Below are 18547 nucleotides of genomic sequence, written 5' to 3' on the forward strand. Positions count from 1 at the left end.
CCCTTCATATGTACTTGGATACTTAGGAAATTGTTCCTTAGACGTTTCTTTTCCTGGCCAAACAATTTCAGTCCCCTTAACCTTTGTGTAGGTATGATTTTCTAAGCTTTTAATCTTTTTTATGAATAGCCTTGGATCTTCTCCACGTTGTCTGTGTCCTCCCTTGTTTGAAAGAGCATCCTGCTGAAGTTAAGGAAAAGCTGGATGTCAGGGGCTCCGGGTTGACATCCTGGGTTTTATGTGGAGTCACTGGATGCTTGGCAACGAAACAAAGGGCTCTCTTCCAAGACCATTAGTCAGGTAGAACACCCGCATCTTAAAAGTATTTTTAGAAGAACAAATTAGGTAATAGATGTGAATGTCTCAGATGTTATGATTTATTGTCATTTCATTCTGTACACATTTAGTATCATTGCCATCCTCATTCTAAGAGGATTAAAATCAAGCAGATGATATTTTAAGTATCTAAGAATTTTCTACTTATATGTAAGTCTCCTTGAAGCCTTCACCTTTGTAAAATAATTGTGGGTGGGCTGCTAAAGTTATTATTACTTCTACACAATTTACTCTCCTGGAACCTGTTGGAGGGTCTGAAGGAGCGAGAGCGAGCTCCTCCTGTAAGAATGCGCATGCACAAAGGGAACGAGTGACGAGCGTGTATTCTTTATAGCTGATGGGTTTTCACTCCACAAGCAAGTAGTTGAAAGAATGGGCCCAAAATCAAGGAACTAGATTATTTCCAACATTAAATTTATTACTAAAATAAAGTGTATTTTTATAAGTGTGGGTTATTATTTAACTGCCACTGGAGAAATTGATGTCAATTTTATGTGATTATTTTGTGTTTAAAGTATTTTCCATAGCAACCACATCACATACGACAGGGGTTACCATCTTGAGATTTCCTGTTTCACTCTTTTGCTGAAGGGCCCAGTATTTCAGCTTTTGAAAATAAGCATAATAATTAATAATAATAAAAGAGAGACATTGTCCTCTCTGCCCCACTTCTGTGAACATGCGTCTGCGAAGGGTGCGACTGCAGTGTGGGCATGTGTTTCCCGTCGTGTGCGGGGACAGGACTGAGCAATCACAGCGGTTCCTTCATGGTAATGTGGACGACAAGCCTCAGAAACGAAAGATACACAACTAGACAGAATCTGTTCTTCTCATATGCCAAAGTTACACTCTAAATGCTCATGTGAGCTTTGCAGTTAAGCACTAGGAAATATTTAGAAGTACAGTCACATGCCACTTGAATAAAAACTGTAAGAATAATGTGACCAAACTTACCTTGTTATAAAGTTATTTAAGAGGAAAATATAATGGAATAGACAGTCTTATTTACGTTGGGTTTTTTTGTTTGTTTGTTTTACTGGCATTTGAACTCTTTGTAAGAATGTTTATATCCAATTTAGGAATGGATCATTTTCAAAATTTACTGTGCAGCATCCATCTGGCCTTTTCCTGGTCAGTCTGTCAAAGGCCCCCAGCAGGTTTGAAATATGATAGTAATTATACCACTGTAATAGGACCAGGTTTCGGGATGCAGATCAGGATAGCTCTACAGCGAAACTGAAGATTATTGCTCCTCCTTCCTCTTTGCATGTCCTCCACTCTGAACTATGTGACGGGGGCTTCAAAAAGGTCATGGAAATAGTCCATGATCGTTTCAGTGCCTTTTGTTTGTGGGTTTGTTTGTTTTTTGCTGCTTCCTCCCTAGGAACTGAGTTTGGCTTTGTGTGTCCCCCAAATCAAAAGAATAGTGAGGGACAAGACTGGACTAATTTGTTTACAATTTAGTTTACAGGAAACCCAGTCGAGCCTTGTGCTGTGGTGTGGGTCCCTGGCTTCCCGGGGTTCCTCTCTGTGGGACTGCCTCTAGGAGCACTTTTGTCCTCCTGCTTCTGAGTGAGGACTAGCTCTACTGTCATCAGCTTTCCCCTCTCCTCAGACAGACTGGGAGGAAACAAAAGGGTTGGTTATTGGTCCCTCTGTCAAGTAAAATTTTCCTAGAAATCTGCATTTTATATGCCGTCAGCCAAGATTATGTCACATGGTCGCTCCTGTCCATGAGATGCACCTTGCCACCCTAAATAAAGAGATAGGCAACTCTCTTACTGACAGACAGTAGGTCACTGAGGGCATCTGCTGAGCCCTGGGGCAAGGCCCTTGACTAGGAGAGGGCAGGAGCAAGCTCACGACTGTCAAGGCTGGAAGAGTGAATGACTGGAGTCCAGTGATTCTTTGCTCACTGCAGCCCGCCCCGGGCTTGGTCTGCCTCTTCCCTTCCTCTTGCATTTGCTTACTGCCCTGGGCTGTGACTTCTCTGTTACTGCAACGAGACTACGGTCTGTCCGTTGGCTTTTCCCTTACTCTCCAGCTCATTTTCCTTTTGTCGGGACGGTTTTCATCAGGAGAGTTGCAGGCACTTTATTCTCGTAGGGAAAGGCGACTCTTGAGTGTCTGTTTCTCCGTCTCCTTCCCAGTGCACACTGGTCTTCATATGTAGTTACACTCTGTAATGCTCCTTCCCAGCAGGTATGAGTTAGTCTTCCGCTTTCTCCTAGAATGCTTTTCGTGAATAATGTTAGACAGAATGGTCCAAATTAGTAGTCTTTTCTTTATTTTGATTCTTTTTATTTCAGCACCCACCCCAAATTCCATAGTCATCGGAGTTGATTCCAATTCAGTCACCTTATTTAAGGTTTCCAAGACTGTAAATCTTTTAGAGAGCAGACAGCCCCGTCTGTCTTCCACAGAACAGCTATTGAGTTTGAACCGCTGACCTTGCAGACGGCAGCCCAGAGCTGACCCACATCACCACTAGCTTCTCTATTAGAGTCCTAAGGTATGGGTAAAGATTCTAGCCTGAAAGTTCCCATACTGCTTCGTTGAGGACAAAACAAAGAAGTGAGTCCAGTGCTGGTTGAAAGGATCAGTAATACGAGTCTTGTATGTCTGCCCTGGTGTGGGAAGAGGAGGACTTGGAGAGCTGGTGGGGCACGGTCAGGGTTAGGCAACTTGGGAATGGTGCTCTCGTCTGTGAGTTAATCACTGCCCTTTAAATCAACCCCCATCCTTTGAGATTCTTTGGATGCTAGGGTAGAAGTGTGCTCCAGCGCATCTTCCATGCCTCATTTTGTGGAAATTTATCACCTAAAAGAATGCTATTTGGAAATTTGCTTCCATAAAGCAAAAGTTTATATGTCTGCCAAGCACACTTGATAATGGTGGTCATTTTTGAGTTTCCTATTTTTCTAAGAGTTAGCTCCCAATCACAAATAGATATGGAATCTGATACAAAATTACTTTTCCCTTGTAAAAAAATTAGTATATTTTTGGTTTAATAAATAAATAATGTGTGTATATATTTATCTATACTTACATTAAACTAATCCAGTTTCTAACCAAATAGTTAGAAGTTCACCCAGAGGTACCTTAGAAAGGAGGCAGGCAGGCTGGCCTGCTGATCTACTGCTACTGAAGGCTACAGTCCTTGATCTTCATCAGCAAGTGCTTCGAGTCCTGCTCTCGTGTAGCAAGCAAGATTGTTCCAGCTGCATATCACAGGTGTTTATAATCCTTCCTCCAGTCTTAATGCTGAGTTCTTCTGCACATAGTCCAGCGTCTCGGATCATCTGCTCAGCATACAGGTTGAATAAGTACGGTGAAGGGATAAGACCGTGGCACACCCTTTGCTGGTTTTAAACCAGGTAGTATTCCCTTGTTCTAGTCACACACCGGCTCATGGTCCGTGGGTAGGTGCTGCTATTAGGCTCTGTGTCGCCAGGTCCTACGCATAGCAACCCCTGCACTCGTGCAACAGGATGAAGCACTGCCTCCCTCGCCCTGCACTTTCCTGACAGCTAGTGCAGTCTGCAGTGTGCTCTCTGGGTAGCTTCCTATGATAGGTACGCCTGCCTCTACCTAGAGGAAGCTGGGGAGGCTTCTCGTAGGAGGTAATAGTTGATCTGACTCTGAAGGAGATTTTATATGGTGATATGATAAAATTGTGAAACATCACGATTCGGTTAAGAATCTGAAAGTAGATCAATAAAATCAAGTCTCTGTTGAAGATTGGCAAGAGCTGAAAATGAAATTGTAGGCAGAAACCCACAGGCTGACATAGATGTTTTTCTTCTTATCAGAAATGAGCCCTTCGCCGGTTCTATGCAGAATGATGCAACCTGAGTTGTATTTGGGGAGGTGACTCTCGACAGTGTGTAAAGTAGACTCTGAATGGGCGACACAACATGATGGCTGGGATAGTGGTCGGCAGCACACATTCAACGTGGCACGAAAAGTGTCATCCTTGAGTCCAGCAGTGGTATTTTCTACTCACCTGGTCAAGAGATTTAGTTGCTATGCAATACATGCACAGCCCTGCCGTTCTGAAAGGGAAATTAATTTCCGTCAGGGCTTCAACCTGTAATAGCTCCTGTCCTAGTTAGTGGTCCAGTTCATTTCTATTTTTTAAAAATTCACATCTACCCCAAGGTTGCTTTGACTGAAACTGGCCGAGCCTGCTGGAAGCCCTGGCTGGGAGACGCTGGTGTAATCCTGATGGATGGTGCCACGAGATTGGGGAGGAAGTGAAATCAGTCGAAAGTCTAGAAGGAAGCAAAGAGACGGAAGAGGAAGCTAGAGATACCCTTAGAGTCCCTTACTGCTGTTGACAGTGGCAAGAATTCTGCAGCCTTATATAAGCGGGCATCAGAGAATTTGTGGAAAATGGAATGAAAAACTAATGGACTTTCCTCACAAACTTTTTGAAGCCCCACATATGTAAAAGGAAAAGCAACAAAGCAGCTTAAGTTTTAAAAGTTTACTTTCTTTGACCAACTTCAAATGTATTGGAAGTTATTTTTAATAAAATTATGATATTTTGCCAAAATCTGGGAATGTTTTTAGGGTACGGATATTCTCCTTCTTTGCCTGTTGTTAGTTGAAGTCTCGTTTGACCTAGATGACTTTTTTTGTCTTTCACTTTTACCATCTGACTGAGTTCATCACTTAATGGACTATGTTGACATTGACTGTCAGCAGTTCACATGTAGTATAGAAAGCATACTTCAGTAAATTCACCCACCAAATGTAAGAGCTTATTCCCTTCTCATGCTGTTTATTTTATAAGGAAATGCAACTTCGCCACAAGTCCAGAGACCATCTTTCATGGACTACTTTGATAAACAGGACTTCAAGAACAAGAGTCATGAAAACTGTAATCAGAACATGCACGAACCCTTCCCTATATCCAAAAACGTTTTTCCTGATAACTGGAAGGTTCCTCAAGATGGTGACTATGACTTTGTAAGTACATTTTAATTCTCCCATTTATGCTTTATCTTTTATTGTTTCCTCACTTTGAGAAGCATACAAGGGGTACCCAAAAAGAACTGGACTTTTTTTTCCAAAGCTATTTTTTTACAAAACAACTTTATCACCTTCAAAGTAATCTCCATAACATTTGTCAAATCTGTGATTCCATTCATGGAAACATTTTCAAACTCATCTGTTTGGATGGCTGACAGCACCTCCCTTGTTGTTGTTTTTTTCTCTACCTCTTCTGCATTGTCAAATTGCTGCCCTTTCATGCCCCTCTTCATTCTTGGACATAAAAAGAAGGCACACGGAGCGTGGTCAGGGGAGTAAGATGCGTGGGGCAAAAACTGGCGCATCGAGATGGCTGCATGAGCAGGTGCATTGTTGTGGTGGCAAAACCAGTCCCCTGTCCGCCACCAATCAGCCCTCTTTGTCTCACAATGTTACGTAATCTTGTAGGACCTCTAACCAGAGAGGCTGATTGACAGTTTGATCTGGTGGAACGAACTCCACATGCACTACGAGTCGACGCTTTTGTCCATTTGGGAAGTTGACGGATGTCCAGAATGGACATCAATTGTCATCAATTGACATGTCACCTTTTTTGAAACAAGAAAGCCACTCGTACACTTGAGTTTTTCCCACAGCGCTGCCCATGTAAGCTGTGCTCAACATCACACCAGTTTCTGCGACAGTTTTCGTGAGCAGGAAACACCATTTTATTGCTGCACGTTGTTCTCTTAAATCGGCCATCACAAAAAACGAGTTTCTGTGAAACTGCTTTTACGAAAAATTCACTGTGACCCGAGAGAACCTTCCCAGGCGACCCCACTGGGTGCACTCCCTCAGAATGATGCTCGCCTAGTGGGAAAAGTGCGTACTGTGAAAGCTCTGTCCAGTGGAGCTTTTTTTCCAGTTTTATTTGGGTACCTCCATGTAGTTCCTGCGTGTGTGTGTGTGTATAAAATTGCAGACTACGTATTCATTACAGAGCTACATATGTGCGTAGAGAAATGGAGAAAATGAAAAGTTTCTTATTAAAATGTACTTGCAGAGAAATGTAAGTAATCACTGTTGGGGGGAATACATTGCAGCCCACATTTGGAGAAATAGTGTCAGTAGAACTAAAGTGATAACCTGTTTTCCCTAAGGTGTTTTTAATAATGCAAGTATGAAATAATTCTTTGATAGTCAGTAAACTCAATTGCTAAAATAAATGGTGAGAAGGAATGTATACATGACACAGACTTGAGGAATTTTGCCTCAACCTTGAAAATGAACTGAACTAAATTCTACTTGAGTAAATGTTAAATCTACTTGATGTGTCAGAAATAATAGTGTCCTTCCTACTAGCTAGCATATGTGCTTCAGTAAAAATTGTGATCAATAACCAAGTTGTGGCATTTTCCCTTTGTTCTTTTCTGCTCTTTATTATAATGTATTTCTTTTAAAGAATGTGTGGACTATAACGGAGCTATTCTGTAGCAGTGACTCTCAGACGTTGAGACTAAATTTTGAAAATGAATTTTTGAATTGAGTATAAAATTCTATAAATTTTGGCTTTAGCCTGTTTTTAATAATAATAATAATATGTGATCTTTGTATACTGTCCTTTAATATTTTTCCACATAAAATACCAGCAGCAAGATCCTCATTTGTTTACAAATATATTTGTTTATTAAGTATATAAAATTTTGGACGACATACTGCTTTACAATGTCTAAATAATCTTAAAACATTTTGCTTAGATAATGTTCCTCTAAATGATTTTTGGATACTAAATATTTTCAATTTTACATGCTTTTCTCCTAAGTGCTGAGATATTCTGAGTTTAAAATACTAAGATAATTAAGTTTCAAAATAGATCCTTAGTATTCTGAGCTAGTTCCTAGTAAATATTAGCAATGTAATAAACAGGTCAGGCTGAAAACATTTATTGCTCCTGCTTATTACTTTTTTCCATTTTGATGTTAGAAATTAGAAAATAAAATCTTCTATAGAACTAGTAAGAATTCTATTTAAGCCATTTACTATAACCCATTTTTAAATAATTTAGATTGCTGACATTCTGGCTTTAAATAATTCATGAACATGATAAATAATGTAAAGTATTTATTATCAAAGAACTCTGTCTTCTCTCTGTTGGAATAAATCTCAATAGCCTCTAGGAAATAGTCTGAAATTAGCAACAAAGTAATGAATAACTTATAACTGTTAAGAAATAGCAAGTAAAATGATTGAACTCTGTTCTAGTTATCCCTTGCCACATCCCAAAATGTAGCGGCTTAAAATAGCAGTTTCATTTGCCCACAGTTTTTGTGGCACTGCAGTCTGGGGTCTGTTCATGAGGGTTGTTCTTTCACTGGTTGGCCAGGGACTGCCTGGCCTGTATACGATGCCGCACGCATGCGTCTTGATGTTGTAGTGACTGTTAGCAGGGTCACATAACCTGGTCAGGCAAGTAAGACTCTCTTCTTGCGATCCAATCTGCACAGTGTCACATCTGCCATATTATTCTATTAGTTAAGTCACAGTCTGCTCCAGATTAAAGGAATGTGGAAGAGGACTTCACCTCATAATGAGAAGGAGCAGCAGAGTCCACTGTGAGTGCTCCGTGTACAGGGGTGGAAGGAATTATTGTGATTATCGTCAATACTGAGACCATAGAGAACTGAGTAGACCTGTCCTTTTTGGCTTCTAAGACTTTAAATCTGTATGAGAGCAGACAGACTCATTTTTCCTGTGTGGAGTGACTAGTGGTTCATAGCTTTTAGTGGTAGCTGACTACACTACCAGGGCAAAAGCCTAGAGGTGGGCAAGCACAGGCATGCCTTTGGCTCTCAGTGCAGCAGAGGCCTTCAAGTATGGCAGTTCCAAATCTAAAGTGGTTCGTTTGGAACAGTTAAAAACAAAATCAACCCCACTCACTCTCATCGAGTCGATTGTGATTCAGCGTGACCCTATAGGACCAGGTAAAACTGCCTCGATGGGTTTCTGAGCCCGTGACTTGGTACAAGAGTAGAAAGCCATGTCTTTCTGTTGAGGAGCAGCTGGTGGTTTTGAACTGCTGACCTTATGGTGAGCACCTCGAGGCGCAGCCCCTCTGCCACCAGGACTCCTTTATGTTGAACACTAGGGGAGATAAAAATAGAAAGGCATGTCTGGCTCAGGTGGTGAAAGCCTTGAATGCAAGATTGTAAAACTTGAACTTTTATTTCATAGACAGTGGAAATTTGAGTGTTTCTGTTGGAGAAAGCCATGATAGGAAATGTTTTACTGATGTTAACCTTGATAGTCTACTGTATGGATTGATCAAAAGAACCCAGAGCTGGGAAAGTCAGTTAACTGTTATGGGCTTAAACGAATGAAGTTATCAAAATGGAAAGAAATGAAGAACACACCAGAAATAGGCGTAGAGAGCGCTGGAAAATGCTAGACAACTAGAGTAGCCGATTTACTGAAAAGAGCTATTGTTGGGTAAGGTATGGAGCTAATGACGGAAGGGAAAGAAGGAAACCATCGAGGAAGATATCCTCAAAGTTAACAAGGGTCTCAAGGGCTGATACGACTTGATGCACTTTTTGAAGCATTTGTTTTTTTAACTTAAACAGGGCATCCAGCCTTCAGAAGGGAGAGGGGTGGGATGGAGCAGTGGACAGAACAGTGCCTCCTTCGCCAGCATTTCTACACCTGTCAACTGGAACTGCTTGACTCGCCCATCATTTTGAGAAAGTGGAAAATGTTTGTAATAGCCCCGTAGGGGAATGTAGGTGGGACTGAGTAAGCGGTGAATAGGCAGTGCTAAGATTAATAGATATGCACGTGGAAGTTGGACATTCAACCAGGAAGACTGGAAAAGAATCAATGCAGTTGAATCATGGTGTTGGCGAAGAATATTGAAAAGTAGTACCAGGAACTGCCAGAGGAACAAACAAATCTGTCTAGGAGAAGTATAGCCAGAAATCCCAGAGGCAAGGATGGGGAGACATCATGTCATGACATGCTTTGGACATGTGATCAGGAGAGACCAGTCTCTGGTAAAGGACATTATGGTTGGTAAAGTAGAGGGCCAGCGAAAAAGAAGAAGATCTCCCCACAAGATGGACTGACACAGTGGCTGCAGCAACGGGCTCAAACATAAGAACAATTGTGAGGCTGGTGCTGACCAGGTATTGTTTTGTTCTGTAGTGTACATGGCATTGCTGAGAGTCAGAACTGATTCAAGGGCAGCTAACAACTAGTGTGATGAGATGAGGGGAAATGTCTGGAAGAAGTAGCATAGAACATATTCAGAAAGGTGAATGGTTTGGTGCAGCGGTTCTCAACCTGTGGGTTGCGACCTCTTTGGGGTGTCGAATGACCCTTTCACAGGGGTCACCTAAGACCATCGGAAAACACATATTTCCGATGGTTGGGGGTCACCACAGCATGAGGAACGGCATTAAATGGTCGCAGCATTAAGAAGGTAGAAAGCCACTGGTTTGGTGGAATACTTAGCTTAGAAAATTAGGAAATGGCTCAGGAACAGGCAGGTTTCTAGGTGAGACACCAGCTGATAATGATAAAGGGAAATCTGTCTGGGTCCATGTCTGTTAGATGTAGAATGTTCAAAACAATGGGGTCCCGAGTGTGTTTACCTTCCTCTTTATGCTATATCTCGGGCTACCTTCCAAAAGAGAACTGGGGTTTGTGTCTATTTAAAGTAAGTTGCCGAAAAGAAAGCCTGGCATTTGTTTGGACCTTCTTTCCAGGACATGGAAGGCTGATCCTTCTGCCTTGAGGAAAACAGTTTTCATGAAAGAAAACACTTCATTGTCATTTGTAGGATTCAAAGCAGATTCCTGAAGAATAGAACGTGTTCTGAAAGGCACGTGCGAAACAGATGTGCAGAGTAGGAAGCATTCTTCATCTTAGGGGGCGAGATGTAATAAGATGTTTGTGTTTTCCTTTTAAATCTGCAGTGTTTGCCTTTTGGATTTTCTGTGATCTCTGGTTTCATGCTACATCCCTGGATGTAGCAAGCTGAGAAGAGACTCTTAATTTATGACCCCATCACTTTTGGAACCGTATAAAGATAGTGGAGATAAAATATATTTGGACTAATTGAAGTAATTATTTTAACTGTACTTCATAAAAGTTCTGCTTGGGGGTGCCTATGCAGATATGTAAAATAAAATGTAAGAGGCAAATTTGTTTTTGAAAGCACCATCTAATGTTTCAGTTTTTGTTAGAATTATTTCCAAACAGCCTTAGCCTCCAGATTGTTTAGTGTTAAATAGAAAGTGTGCAGATCATGTTTTGCAGAAATTACAGGATCAGTTTAAATAGATGTATTTTGAGTAATGTAAAGATGTTGGAATAAGAACAAAAAATTTTAAAAGACATCTGTTAACCTACTATATTGGTTCCAATTTTTAAAAAGGAAGAAGAGAAGAAATTGGATTGGCAATAATTACTTGTATAAGAAGTATTAGGTAATTAGGGCTAGAACTGAATTATACATTAGCATTTCTTGATTCCTGTGTTTCTTAAATATTTATTCAACTTGTGTTCCTCCAGGGCAGTACTAGGGGTGGGGGGGGTGAGTTGGGGGGGAGGTGGCGGTGGTGTGGGTGCAAATCAATGATTGTGGCCAAGGTGGTGGGTGGGGTTGATAGTGGAAGTCACCTTCTCCTCCAAGAATCAAATTGCCTGGGACTTTCTAAAGTTTTCTGAAGCCCTACCTCTGATTCCTGGGTTAGCAAAGCCAGTATGATTGGCAAAGTGGTTATGATTTGGGCTGTTAACCTCAAGGTGAGCAGTTTGAAACTACCAGCCGATCCTTAGGAGAAAGGCAGGGCTTTCTACTCCAGTGGAGAGTTACAATCTGGGAAACCCACAAGGGCAGATCTACCCTGTCCTACAGGGATGCTAGGAGGCAGCATTGACTTGATGGTAGCAACAGAGATGATCGTATGTAAAAGTTCACTGCCGAAATGCAGAGAACATACCGTAAACCTAGAGAATGTTGGAGCAACCTGAGCATTTTAGACTCATCCCTTGTTCTGGAGACACGTTTCTTCCTCTGGATATTTTCATTCTCGTAGAACGAGCCAGCAGATAGGAGGGGGGGGGGCGGGTGGAGCATAATAAGGAAGTTGGAGAGTGTGATGGGCTGCGAGTGCCCACAAAAACACAGCCACGATGCCGATGCCAGCCCCTGTAGAGAGCCCTCAGCCACCCCGGCCACAGCTGGAGAGAGCCTTAAGGTGAAACACCCCAGTCAGCCCGCACCCCCCAGCCTGCACCAGGTCAGCAGAGGGCTATGATCTGCCTTCGCTCTTGAAATATGGATGATGTTTTTGCTTTTGAAAGAGAAGTTGGCTCACAGTTTCCCTAGTCGTGTACACCTCGTCGTCAAAGAACTTCTGGTTCTCTTCAGTCCCGTGGACTGAGGAAAACACATCAGCTGAGTGAAGTATGTAAGCATTTTGTCATCGATTAGCTTTGCATTAATTAAATGATTATTCTCAAGTATTTCCAGATGTTTGCAAGAGCTTTCCCAAAGTATGGAAAGATAGCTGTAGCTATTTCAGATGGACTTCTTCTGAAGGCAGGACAGGGTAAACAGAGACCCCGTGGCCCCAGGGCAGCCCTGGCACGAGTGTCTGGTCACAGGTGTACATGTGGCAGGGCCTGAGTGCCTGTGGCACATTGTGCTTACGCTGCTCCCGCCCTCCGCGGAGAGCCAACAGGAAATTAAAATTAATGAGAAGCCTGCACTTTGAAATACTTGCAGAATTCTTGGCTATTTCAGTCCCTTGCCAGCTCACGAAATCTGTGCTGGCGATTGCATCCAACAGATGGTGCGGCGTGTGCACCGCGGTGTCATGTGATTGTCTAGGTCCATGCAAAATTTTTATAAGATTTTGTCCATCAGTCTTCTAAGGCATCCGAGCGGGTCCTAACCTTGGTCTTGAAAGGCGAGTGACCTGTGTTACATACAGCTAGCATAAATGCCAATTGCTAATTAGTCACTGAGAAACCAAACTCGATCTAACCAATTCTATTAGTAGCTGAAGACACCCCACACTGTCGTGGCTCTGGAACAGCTCTACGGGCTTGTTCACCCCACCCCACCCCGCCACCCCCTTCAGTCATTTTATCACTCTGACCACCTGAGGTGTAAAATAAATGTTTTCCATTTTCCTAAACATATTGTTTAAGGCTTCAGTAACGTCTCAAATTTTTACTTGGTGATTATATCTAAGCAAGATGTATTGAGCTAATTATGCTAATTTAGGTAACTAATAGCTGAAGTTAACACTCAGGTTCCATCATTTCCTTCACCAATTCAAAGGCAAGGCTTGTACTTGGAGGACAGAAAGGGCAGATGCTGCTGGTATGTGGGTTCTTGTCCACCGGGCTGGAATTTATTAAGGTGTTTAAAGCACATGACAAAAAGAAAAATGGCTTTGCACAGAGTTCTAAAAAGCACCACCTATCCTCATGGTAATTTGTTCTTAAAATGACATTCATTTAGAAGATTGTGTTGAAAAATTGGCTGCTTTCCATTTTAAAACAATGGTACTTTACTCCAAGCGTATGTTGTGGCTCCTGCTGATGTCTGAAGAAGTTATTTTGACTACATGGGCTTCTCTGTTCATGAGCTCAATTCTGGGCACATCAAAGACCGTTGGAGGGATTACATCAAGAGATGCTGAAAACCACGAGTGGGTTTAGGATCTCATGAGTGGCCAGTGTGATTTATCACCTTTTCATTTCATTCGGATGCCCCCCACAGTGTTTACTTCTTAAATGGATAAATGATTAGATTTCAAAAAGTTTTTAAGATTGGTGGACGTGACTATTGACGAAACTATCAGGTTGTCTTTTGATAATGAAAGTGTTTTACCTTGAATCGTCACAAGTGAAATATCTTTGTTGCTATTGGTAGGAAAAAATCCGGAACAGTCATTTAGTGACTATATTCTTTGTTGAAAAGATATTTACTGCCTGCAGCACATTGGAATGTCAATGGTGAGGACAGTGATTCCAGAAACTGCCAAGCCATTAGGCTAAGCATCTAGTCCTTCCTGCCTGACTTCACCTTAGCATAGCTATCCACTGGGATTGTAGGAACCAGGTGCAAACGAGTTCCCTCTGATGTGCAGAAACCCAGGAATTGCTGCCACTGCCTGAAAGCTAGTTCTATCTTTTTTTCCCTTTTCTCCTGGAATTATAGGTCCTGTCTCCCAGAACAAGGTTCTTTAAGTGACCGAGTTAAGGAAATGATTACATTGTCATCTAACACTAGCCATCCTCCTTGGACACCAGGGCTTCCTGGATAGGCCAGGAAGTTACCTTTTTTGTTGTCATGTTGGAAGGGTTTTTCAGAACCTAGCAGGCCTCTGAGCTCAGAGGTATTTTTAAAAATCATTTTATTGGGGGCTCATACAACTCTTATCACAATCCATACATCCATCCATCGTGTCAAGCACATATGTTGCCATCATCATTCTCAAAGCATTTTCTTTCTACTTGAGTCCTTGGTATCAGCTCCTCTCAGAGGTATTTTATAGTGGTTGCCCTCATCAGGAAGAATTTCACTCTTCTCCGTAATCCTTTAAATTGCTGTTGTCTTGACTTCACAGCTACACTCTCGGGCTCCTGTGTGTCTGACTTCCCTCACCACAGTTTGCCTGACTCCGGAGAGGATGCTGCTTTCAGTTTTGATACGGAAGCATCTGAAGTTGCTTGTCTAACACACGGGTTTTATAAGCGCAGAGTGGCATGTTCTGTTTCATCCTTTCGGCATAGTTTCCACTGTTGTGTTTTTCTCCTATTATTTTACTTCTGGCAGTCTTTCTCCCCTAGTAGAGTGTCTGGTGGGTTTGAACTGCTGACCTTGTGGTTCGCAGCCTAACAGGACTCCTAAAACAAATTAGTAGTTAAAATAGTAGCTAATATATATTGAGGCCTTACTATGTGTTTGGCACTGTTCAAAGCATTTTTATGGCCATGATCTTTTGGGGGAGGGTACACCCGAGGAAACTGAGGGGCAGAAAGATCAAAATTCATTGGTCAAAGTGACATAACTTACAGGTGGTGGTGGTGACATTAATTGCCGTTGAGGCTGCTCAATGCTTATCAATCTCACGTGTGCAGAATGGAACCTGCTCCACAGGCTGTCAAGGCTGAGATCTTTTGGGAGCAGAGAACCAGGGCTGCCTTCTGAGGCACACGTGTGCAGCTTCAAACCACCACCTCTTGACCTCGGAAGTCACCTTTTCGCCATTTATACCATCCAGACTCCAACGTACAGGTCTTAAACCAACAAACAAACAAACAAGCCCCCTGCCTTGGAGTTGATTTCAGCCCACAGCAACCCCGTAGGACAGAGTAGCGCTCCCAGCTGTGGGTTTCCGAGGATGTAAGCTCCTCCTTCGGAACAGCTGGTGGGTTTGAACTATTAACAGTTAGGTTAGCAGCCCAATGTGTAACTCACTCCATCATCGGGTAATAGAGCCAAAATTTGAACCCAAGAAATTTGACCTTAGAGTTTTCTCTGTATTATTTCATAATTATACTACTGTGTAGCATGAGTGTGGGTCTGTATGTTTCTCTCACCTCACACCTTTCCAGGAACTTGTCAGGTCTTCTCAGAACATCTTTAACAAGCTCCATACTACTCCGGTGCCATACCACGGCAGAGTTGGCAGTCCAGCTGGGTAGTCAATGCCAGACTCTCCCAGCTTGACTTGGCTGAGGAAGGCCCATGACAAACACTGCACCCCAGTGCTCTTGACTCACCCGGTCCTCATGCATCTCCTGCTGTAGACTAGTGATGGCTTGGGAATGGGGGGGCCCATTCATTCTGCAGTGTCCTAAGAAGCTGGAGATTGCAGGCTGGCCATGTTTGCTCTTGGGGGCTGCTTTAATAGATGGGGTGCTTATACCTCATCAGTACTTTTAATCCAAGCCTCAGTCTTCAGTTTAGGAGCAACTCAACAACTCCCCTCACCATTCTCTTACACGAATACATATTATTGACCTAACACTATATTTGAGAACATTTCCTCTTTCTATCTCTTCTAAAATATAGTTTAGGTGCATTTATCATTTAGCCATTGAATGTGTCTGTGTGCCCTTGTTATATCCCAGGCACAGTCCCTAGGCCGTTTAAGCAAGTTGCGGTTGCATGTGCCCAGAGACCATGGAAGGAGAGACATATATGAACACTGAATTAGCTTACTCGTAGATGAATTATCCAGCCTCACTGGTCTAAAAAAAATCAGATTTGACAAGCATAAGAACAGCAACATGAATGTTAAAATGTGCAAAGATGCATTTAAAATTAATTGAAGCTATGCTTCAGTGAACAGCAATGTCTGTTCAGTTGCCAGTCAGAATTCGTGCCATCTAAGATTACAACATTTCGGTGGCCTGGGTACATCAGACCATGCATGAACAATCATAAGGACCAGAAGGAAAATTCTTAGAAATCATTTACTAAAAAATTTAGTTTTAAGTTTTTTTCAAGAGAAGAATTTAAATAAGATAGTAAGAGCATGTCTATTTTTACCGACTTTAGTTGTAAAGTATTTTTACCTTAATGTTAATGAAATATTTTATTAATCAGATACTGCCAATTGGTTCATATCATCTAGAATTATATCTTGAGATTTCGTCAACAATTACACTTGAACCCACAAAGAATATTTTATTTGTCTGCCTATTTATAGAAGTTGAGTTGGAAAGTTCAATTGTGAAAATATATAGGATTGATGCTAAGGAGAATCAACCACCATTATCTCCATTTGTGGTTTTATCCTCTGGAAGTTTAAAAAGGCAAGCTCATCTCCATCTGAAATGCTAAAGGCAACTTTAGAATGTGGTGTGTGTGGGGGGGGTTTCGTCACCCCAGCATCTGTTTCATAACATAGAGCAGTAGAAGCAGGATCGTGCTGTCTAGTACTTGCTGTCACTAGGACTTTGGTTCATAGTCTCTAAGTGAAATGAGTATTCCTCTATTTTACCTTTATTTTGGTTACCTTTATTTTCTAATTTAGGGAAGAGCTGTTGTATTTTAGTATTTTAAACAAGCATCAAATAATAAAAACCAGACCCTTTCGTCAGGGGAAACACATTAAAAATACTTGGGCTTTTTTATTCAGCTGTCCGGGTTGATAATGTATTTCAAGGGAAGTGGATGATGTTTGCATGGGTTTCCCCTAATCATTTTTGGAAGGTCTTATTTAATTCATGATAAATTCTAAAAAGAAGTGGTAATGCTATGAAAGAATGCACGCAAGAAATGTACCATCGAACACATTGACTCAATTACAGACTAATGTATGTAACAGTAGATTTGGCTTCTTGCATTTGGGTTGCACCGATGAGCTTTCCTTTAAGAGAAAATGTTCTTAAATAGACATGAATATGTTCCCTTCTTTTATATCTAGAATAGGAAAAAAACACCCCAGACTAATCTGTTTTATATACCTTTGATAAATAAAAATCATCATGTGTACAAAACATTCAGTAGTTACTTCCTGTTTTGAAAATTCAGTGACTTACTTCTCCTTGCATTATTGTTATACTTACTTATATGTAATTTTTGAAAGATAAGTTAATATTAAATGCCACAGATTATAAAGTGATTCAAGTTCAGCAAGTATGAGAGAGCACTAGATTTCATTCATGAATGTAATGGGAACTGCTTTTTGTTTTATATGAGGGGGCTTCAAAAACTTTTGGAAAAATGGAATTAAAAGATAAATGGAATTTTTGCCATGGACCCACTGAAGCCTCCTAGTATTTCCAGGAGATCAGAAAATGTCATGAAGGTTAATAAGGAGCTTATTCTTTATATGTTTCCGTGTTTGTGCTAGAATAACATGCCGACAGTTAACCCCCCTTTTTGTTTTACATCCTTTCGGCCACACAGTCATTCAGCAAAAGCATCGCATCGTCAAGGGCGCCACTTGCAAAGGTCCTACGGGATGCTCTGCTCCTCCCCTCTTCCTCGCGGGCAGGTGGCCCCTTTGACCCACTGGCAGTTGGCTTTCTTGCCGTCCAGGCAAATCAGACGCCAAACAGATGCAAGCACTTCTCTTCACGCCCACGCTTTATAGTTTATAAAATTTACAGAAAGAATTAATTTAAAGAAAGAATTAATTATAAGAGGAATTATACATTTAATATATTTACCTCCAGTATTTGCAGTTTTCTTTTTTCTTCACATGTGATTTCTGGCTATTTAAAAAAAAAGGACAAGTAGCTTTTTTACATTATTAAGCTTAAAAGGATAATGCAATTGAGAGCAGCTTTGTACAAGTCTTATAACTAGTTAGGCTTCATTTACAGTGGGGAAAAAAGATCAATCTACTGATGTTACAGCGACTAAAAGGAATTATTCGTGGGAGGGGCTGGGGAGTGTCGTTGAGATGGTTGGCCTGGTAAAAACTTTGTAATCATTTGTAAAACTGATTAAGAAATTGGAAGGGGAAAATAGCATCCATAGCTATCTTCTGACATTGGCAAAGATACCAGACCCTCAGTTTCATTGCTGTCGAGTTGCCCCCGAGTCATGGTGACCCTACGGGACAGGGTAGAGTGGCCTGTCCAGTTCTGACAGCTGCGTCTGTGCAGAAGCAGTCTGCCTCGTCTTCGGAGCAGCCGAGGGTGAGTTCAAACTGCTTGCCACCAGGGCTCCTTAGATGAAAATAGGACTGGATGTTTGTGGTGTGTCTCTGGATTAGGTATTAAATTGAGCTCGATTGTTACATAATACTTAACAGCAGCATAAGAAAGTGGCACCTAGTGCCCCTATTGATTCTTCATTATACAAGTGTTTTCTGTATTAGCATAATGAGTATTTAGATTTTTCATGTCTATTTCTCCAACTGATACATATTAATGTGTAACTATTATTGACAGGACCCCCCTTTAATATCTACTACGTTGTGTTTATCCTTAATTTAACCTCAAAATTCTAATATTGAACCCTATAAAATTTCACGTAAGAGAAAGACAAAATTTCAAAGTAGACAATTTGTTTTTATTAACTAAGAAGTGATTTGAATAAATGTTAGTGAATACTAGATGTTATATTTGAAATTAAACCTCAGCAAGTATTATAAAAATATTCTAGTATTAATTTCCACATGTTTTGTTAGTATAGTAGCTTCTATGAGTAGAATAGAACTTTTTGATGGAATATGGAATAAGAAATAATTATAAC

At 41.2% G+C, this 18547-nt stretch overlaps 1 protein-coding gene across 1 annotated transcript in view; it reads left to right on the plus strand.

Moving 5' to 3' along the window:
- STK3 (serine/threonine kinase 3) overlaps window positions 1-18547 on the plus strand; it is a 271704-nt gene that overhangs the window by 199063 nt on the left and 54094 nt on the right. Inside the window, exon 10 of the mRNA XM_075549446.1 lies at window positions 5135-5310. Coding sequence (XP_075405561.1) covers window positions 5135-5310 — 176 coding nt within the window. The remainder of the gene's footprint in view (window positions 1-5134; window positions 5311-18547) is intronic.

The sequence above is a fragment of the Tenrec ecaudatus genome, chromosome 5 (genome assembly GCF_050624435.1).
Source record: "Tenrec ecaudatus isolate mTenEca1 chromosome 5, mTenEca1.hap1, whole genome shotgun sequence".
NCBI classification, from domain to species: Eukaryota; Metazoa; Chordata; class Mammalia; order Afrosoricida; family Tenrecidae; genus Tenrec; species Tenrec ecaudatus.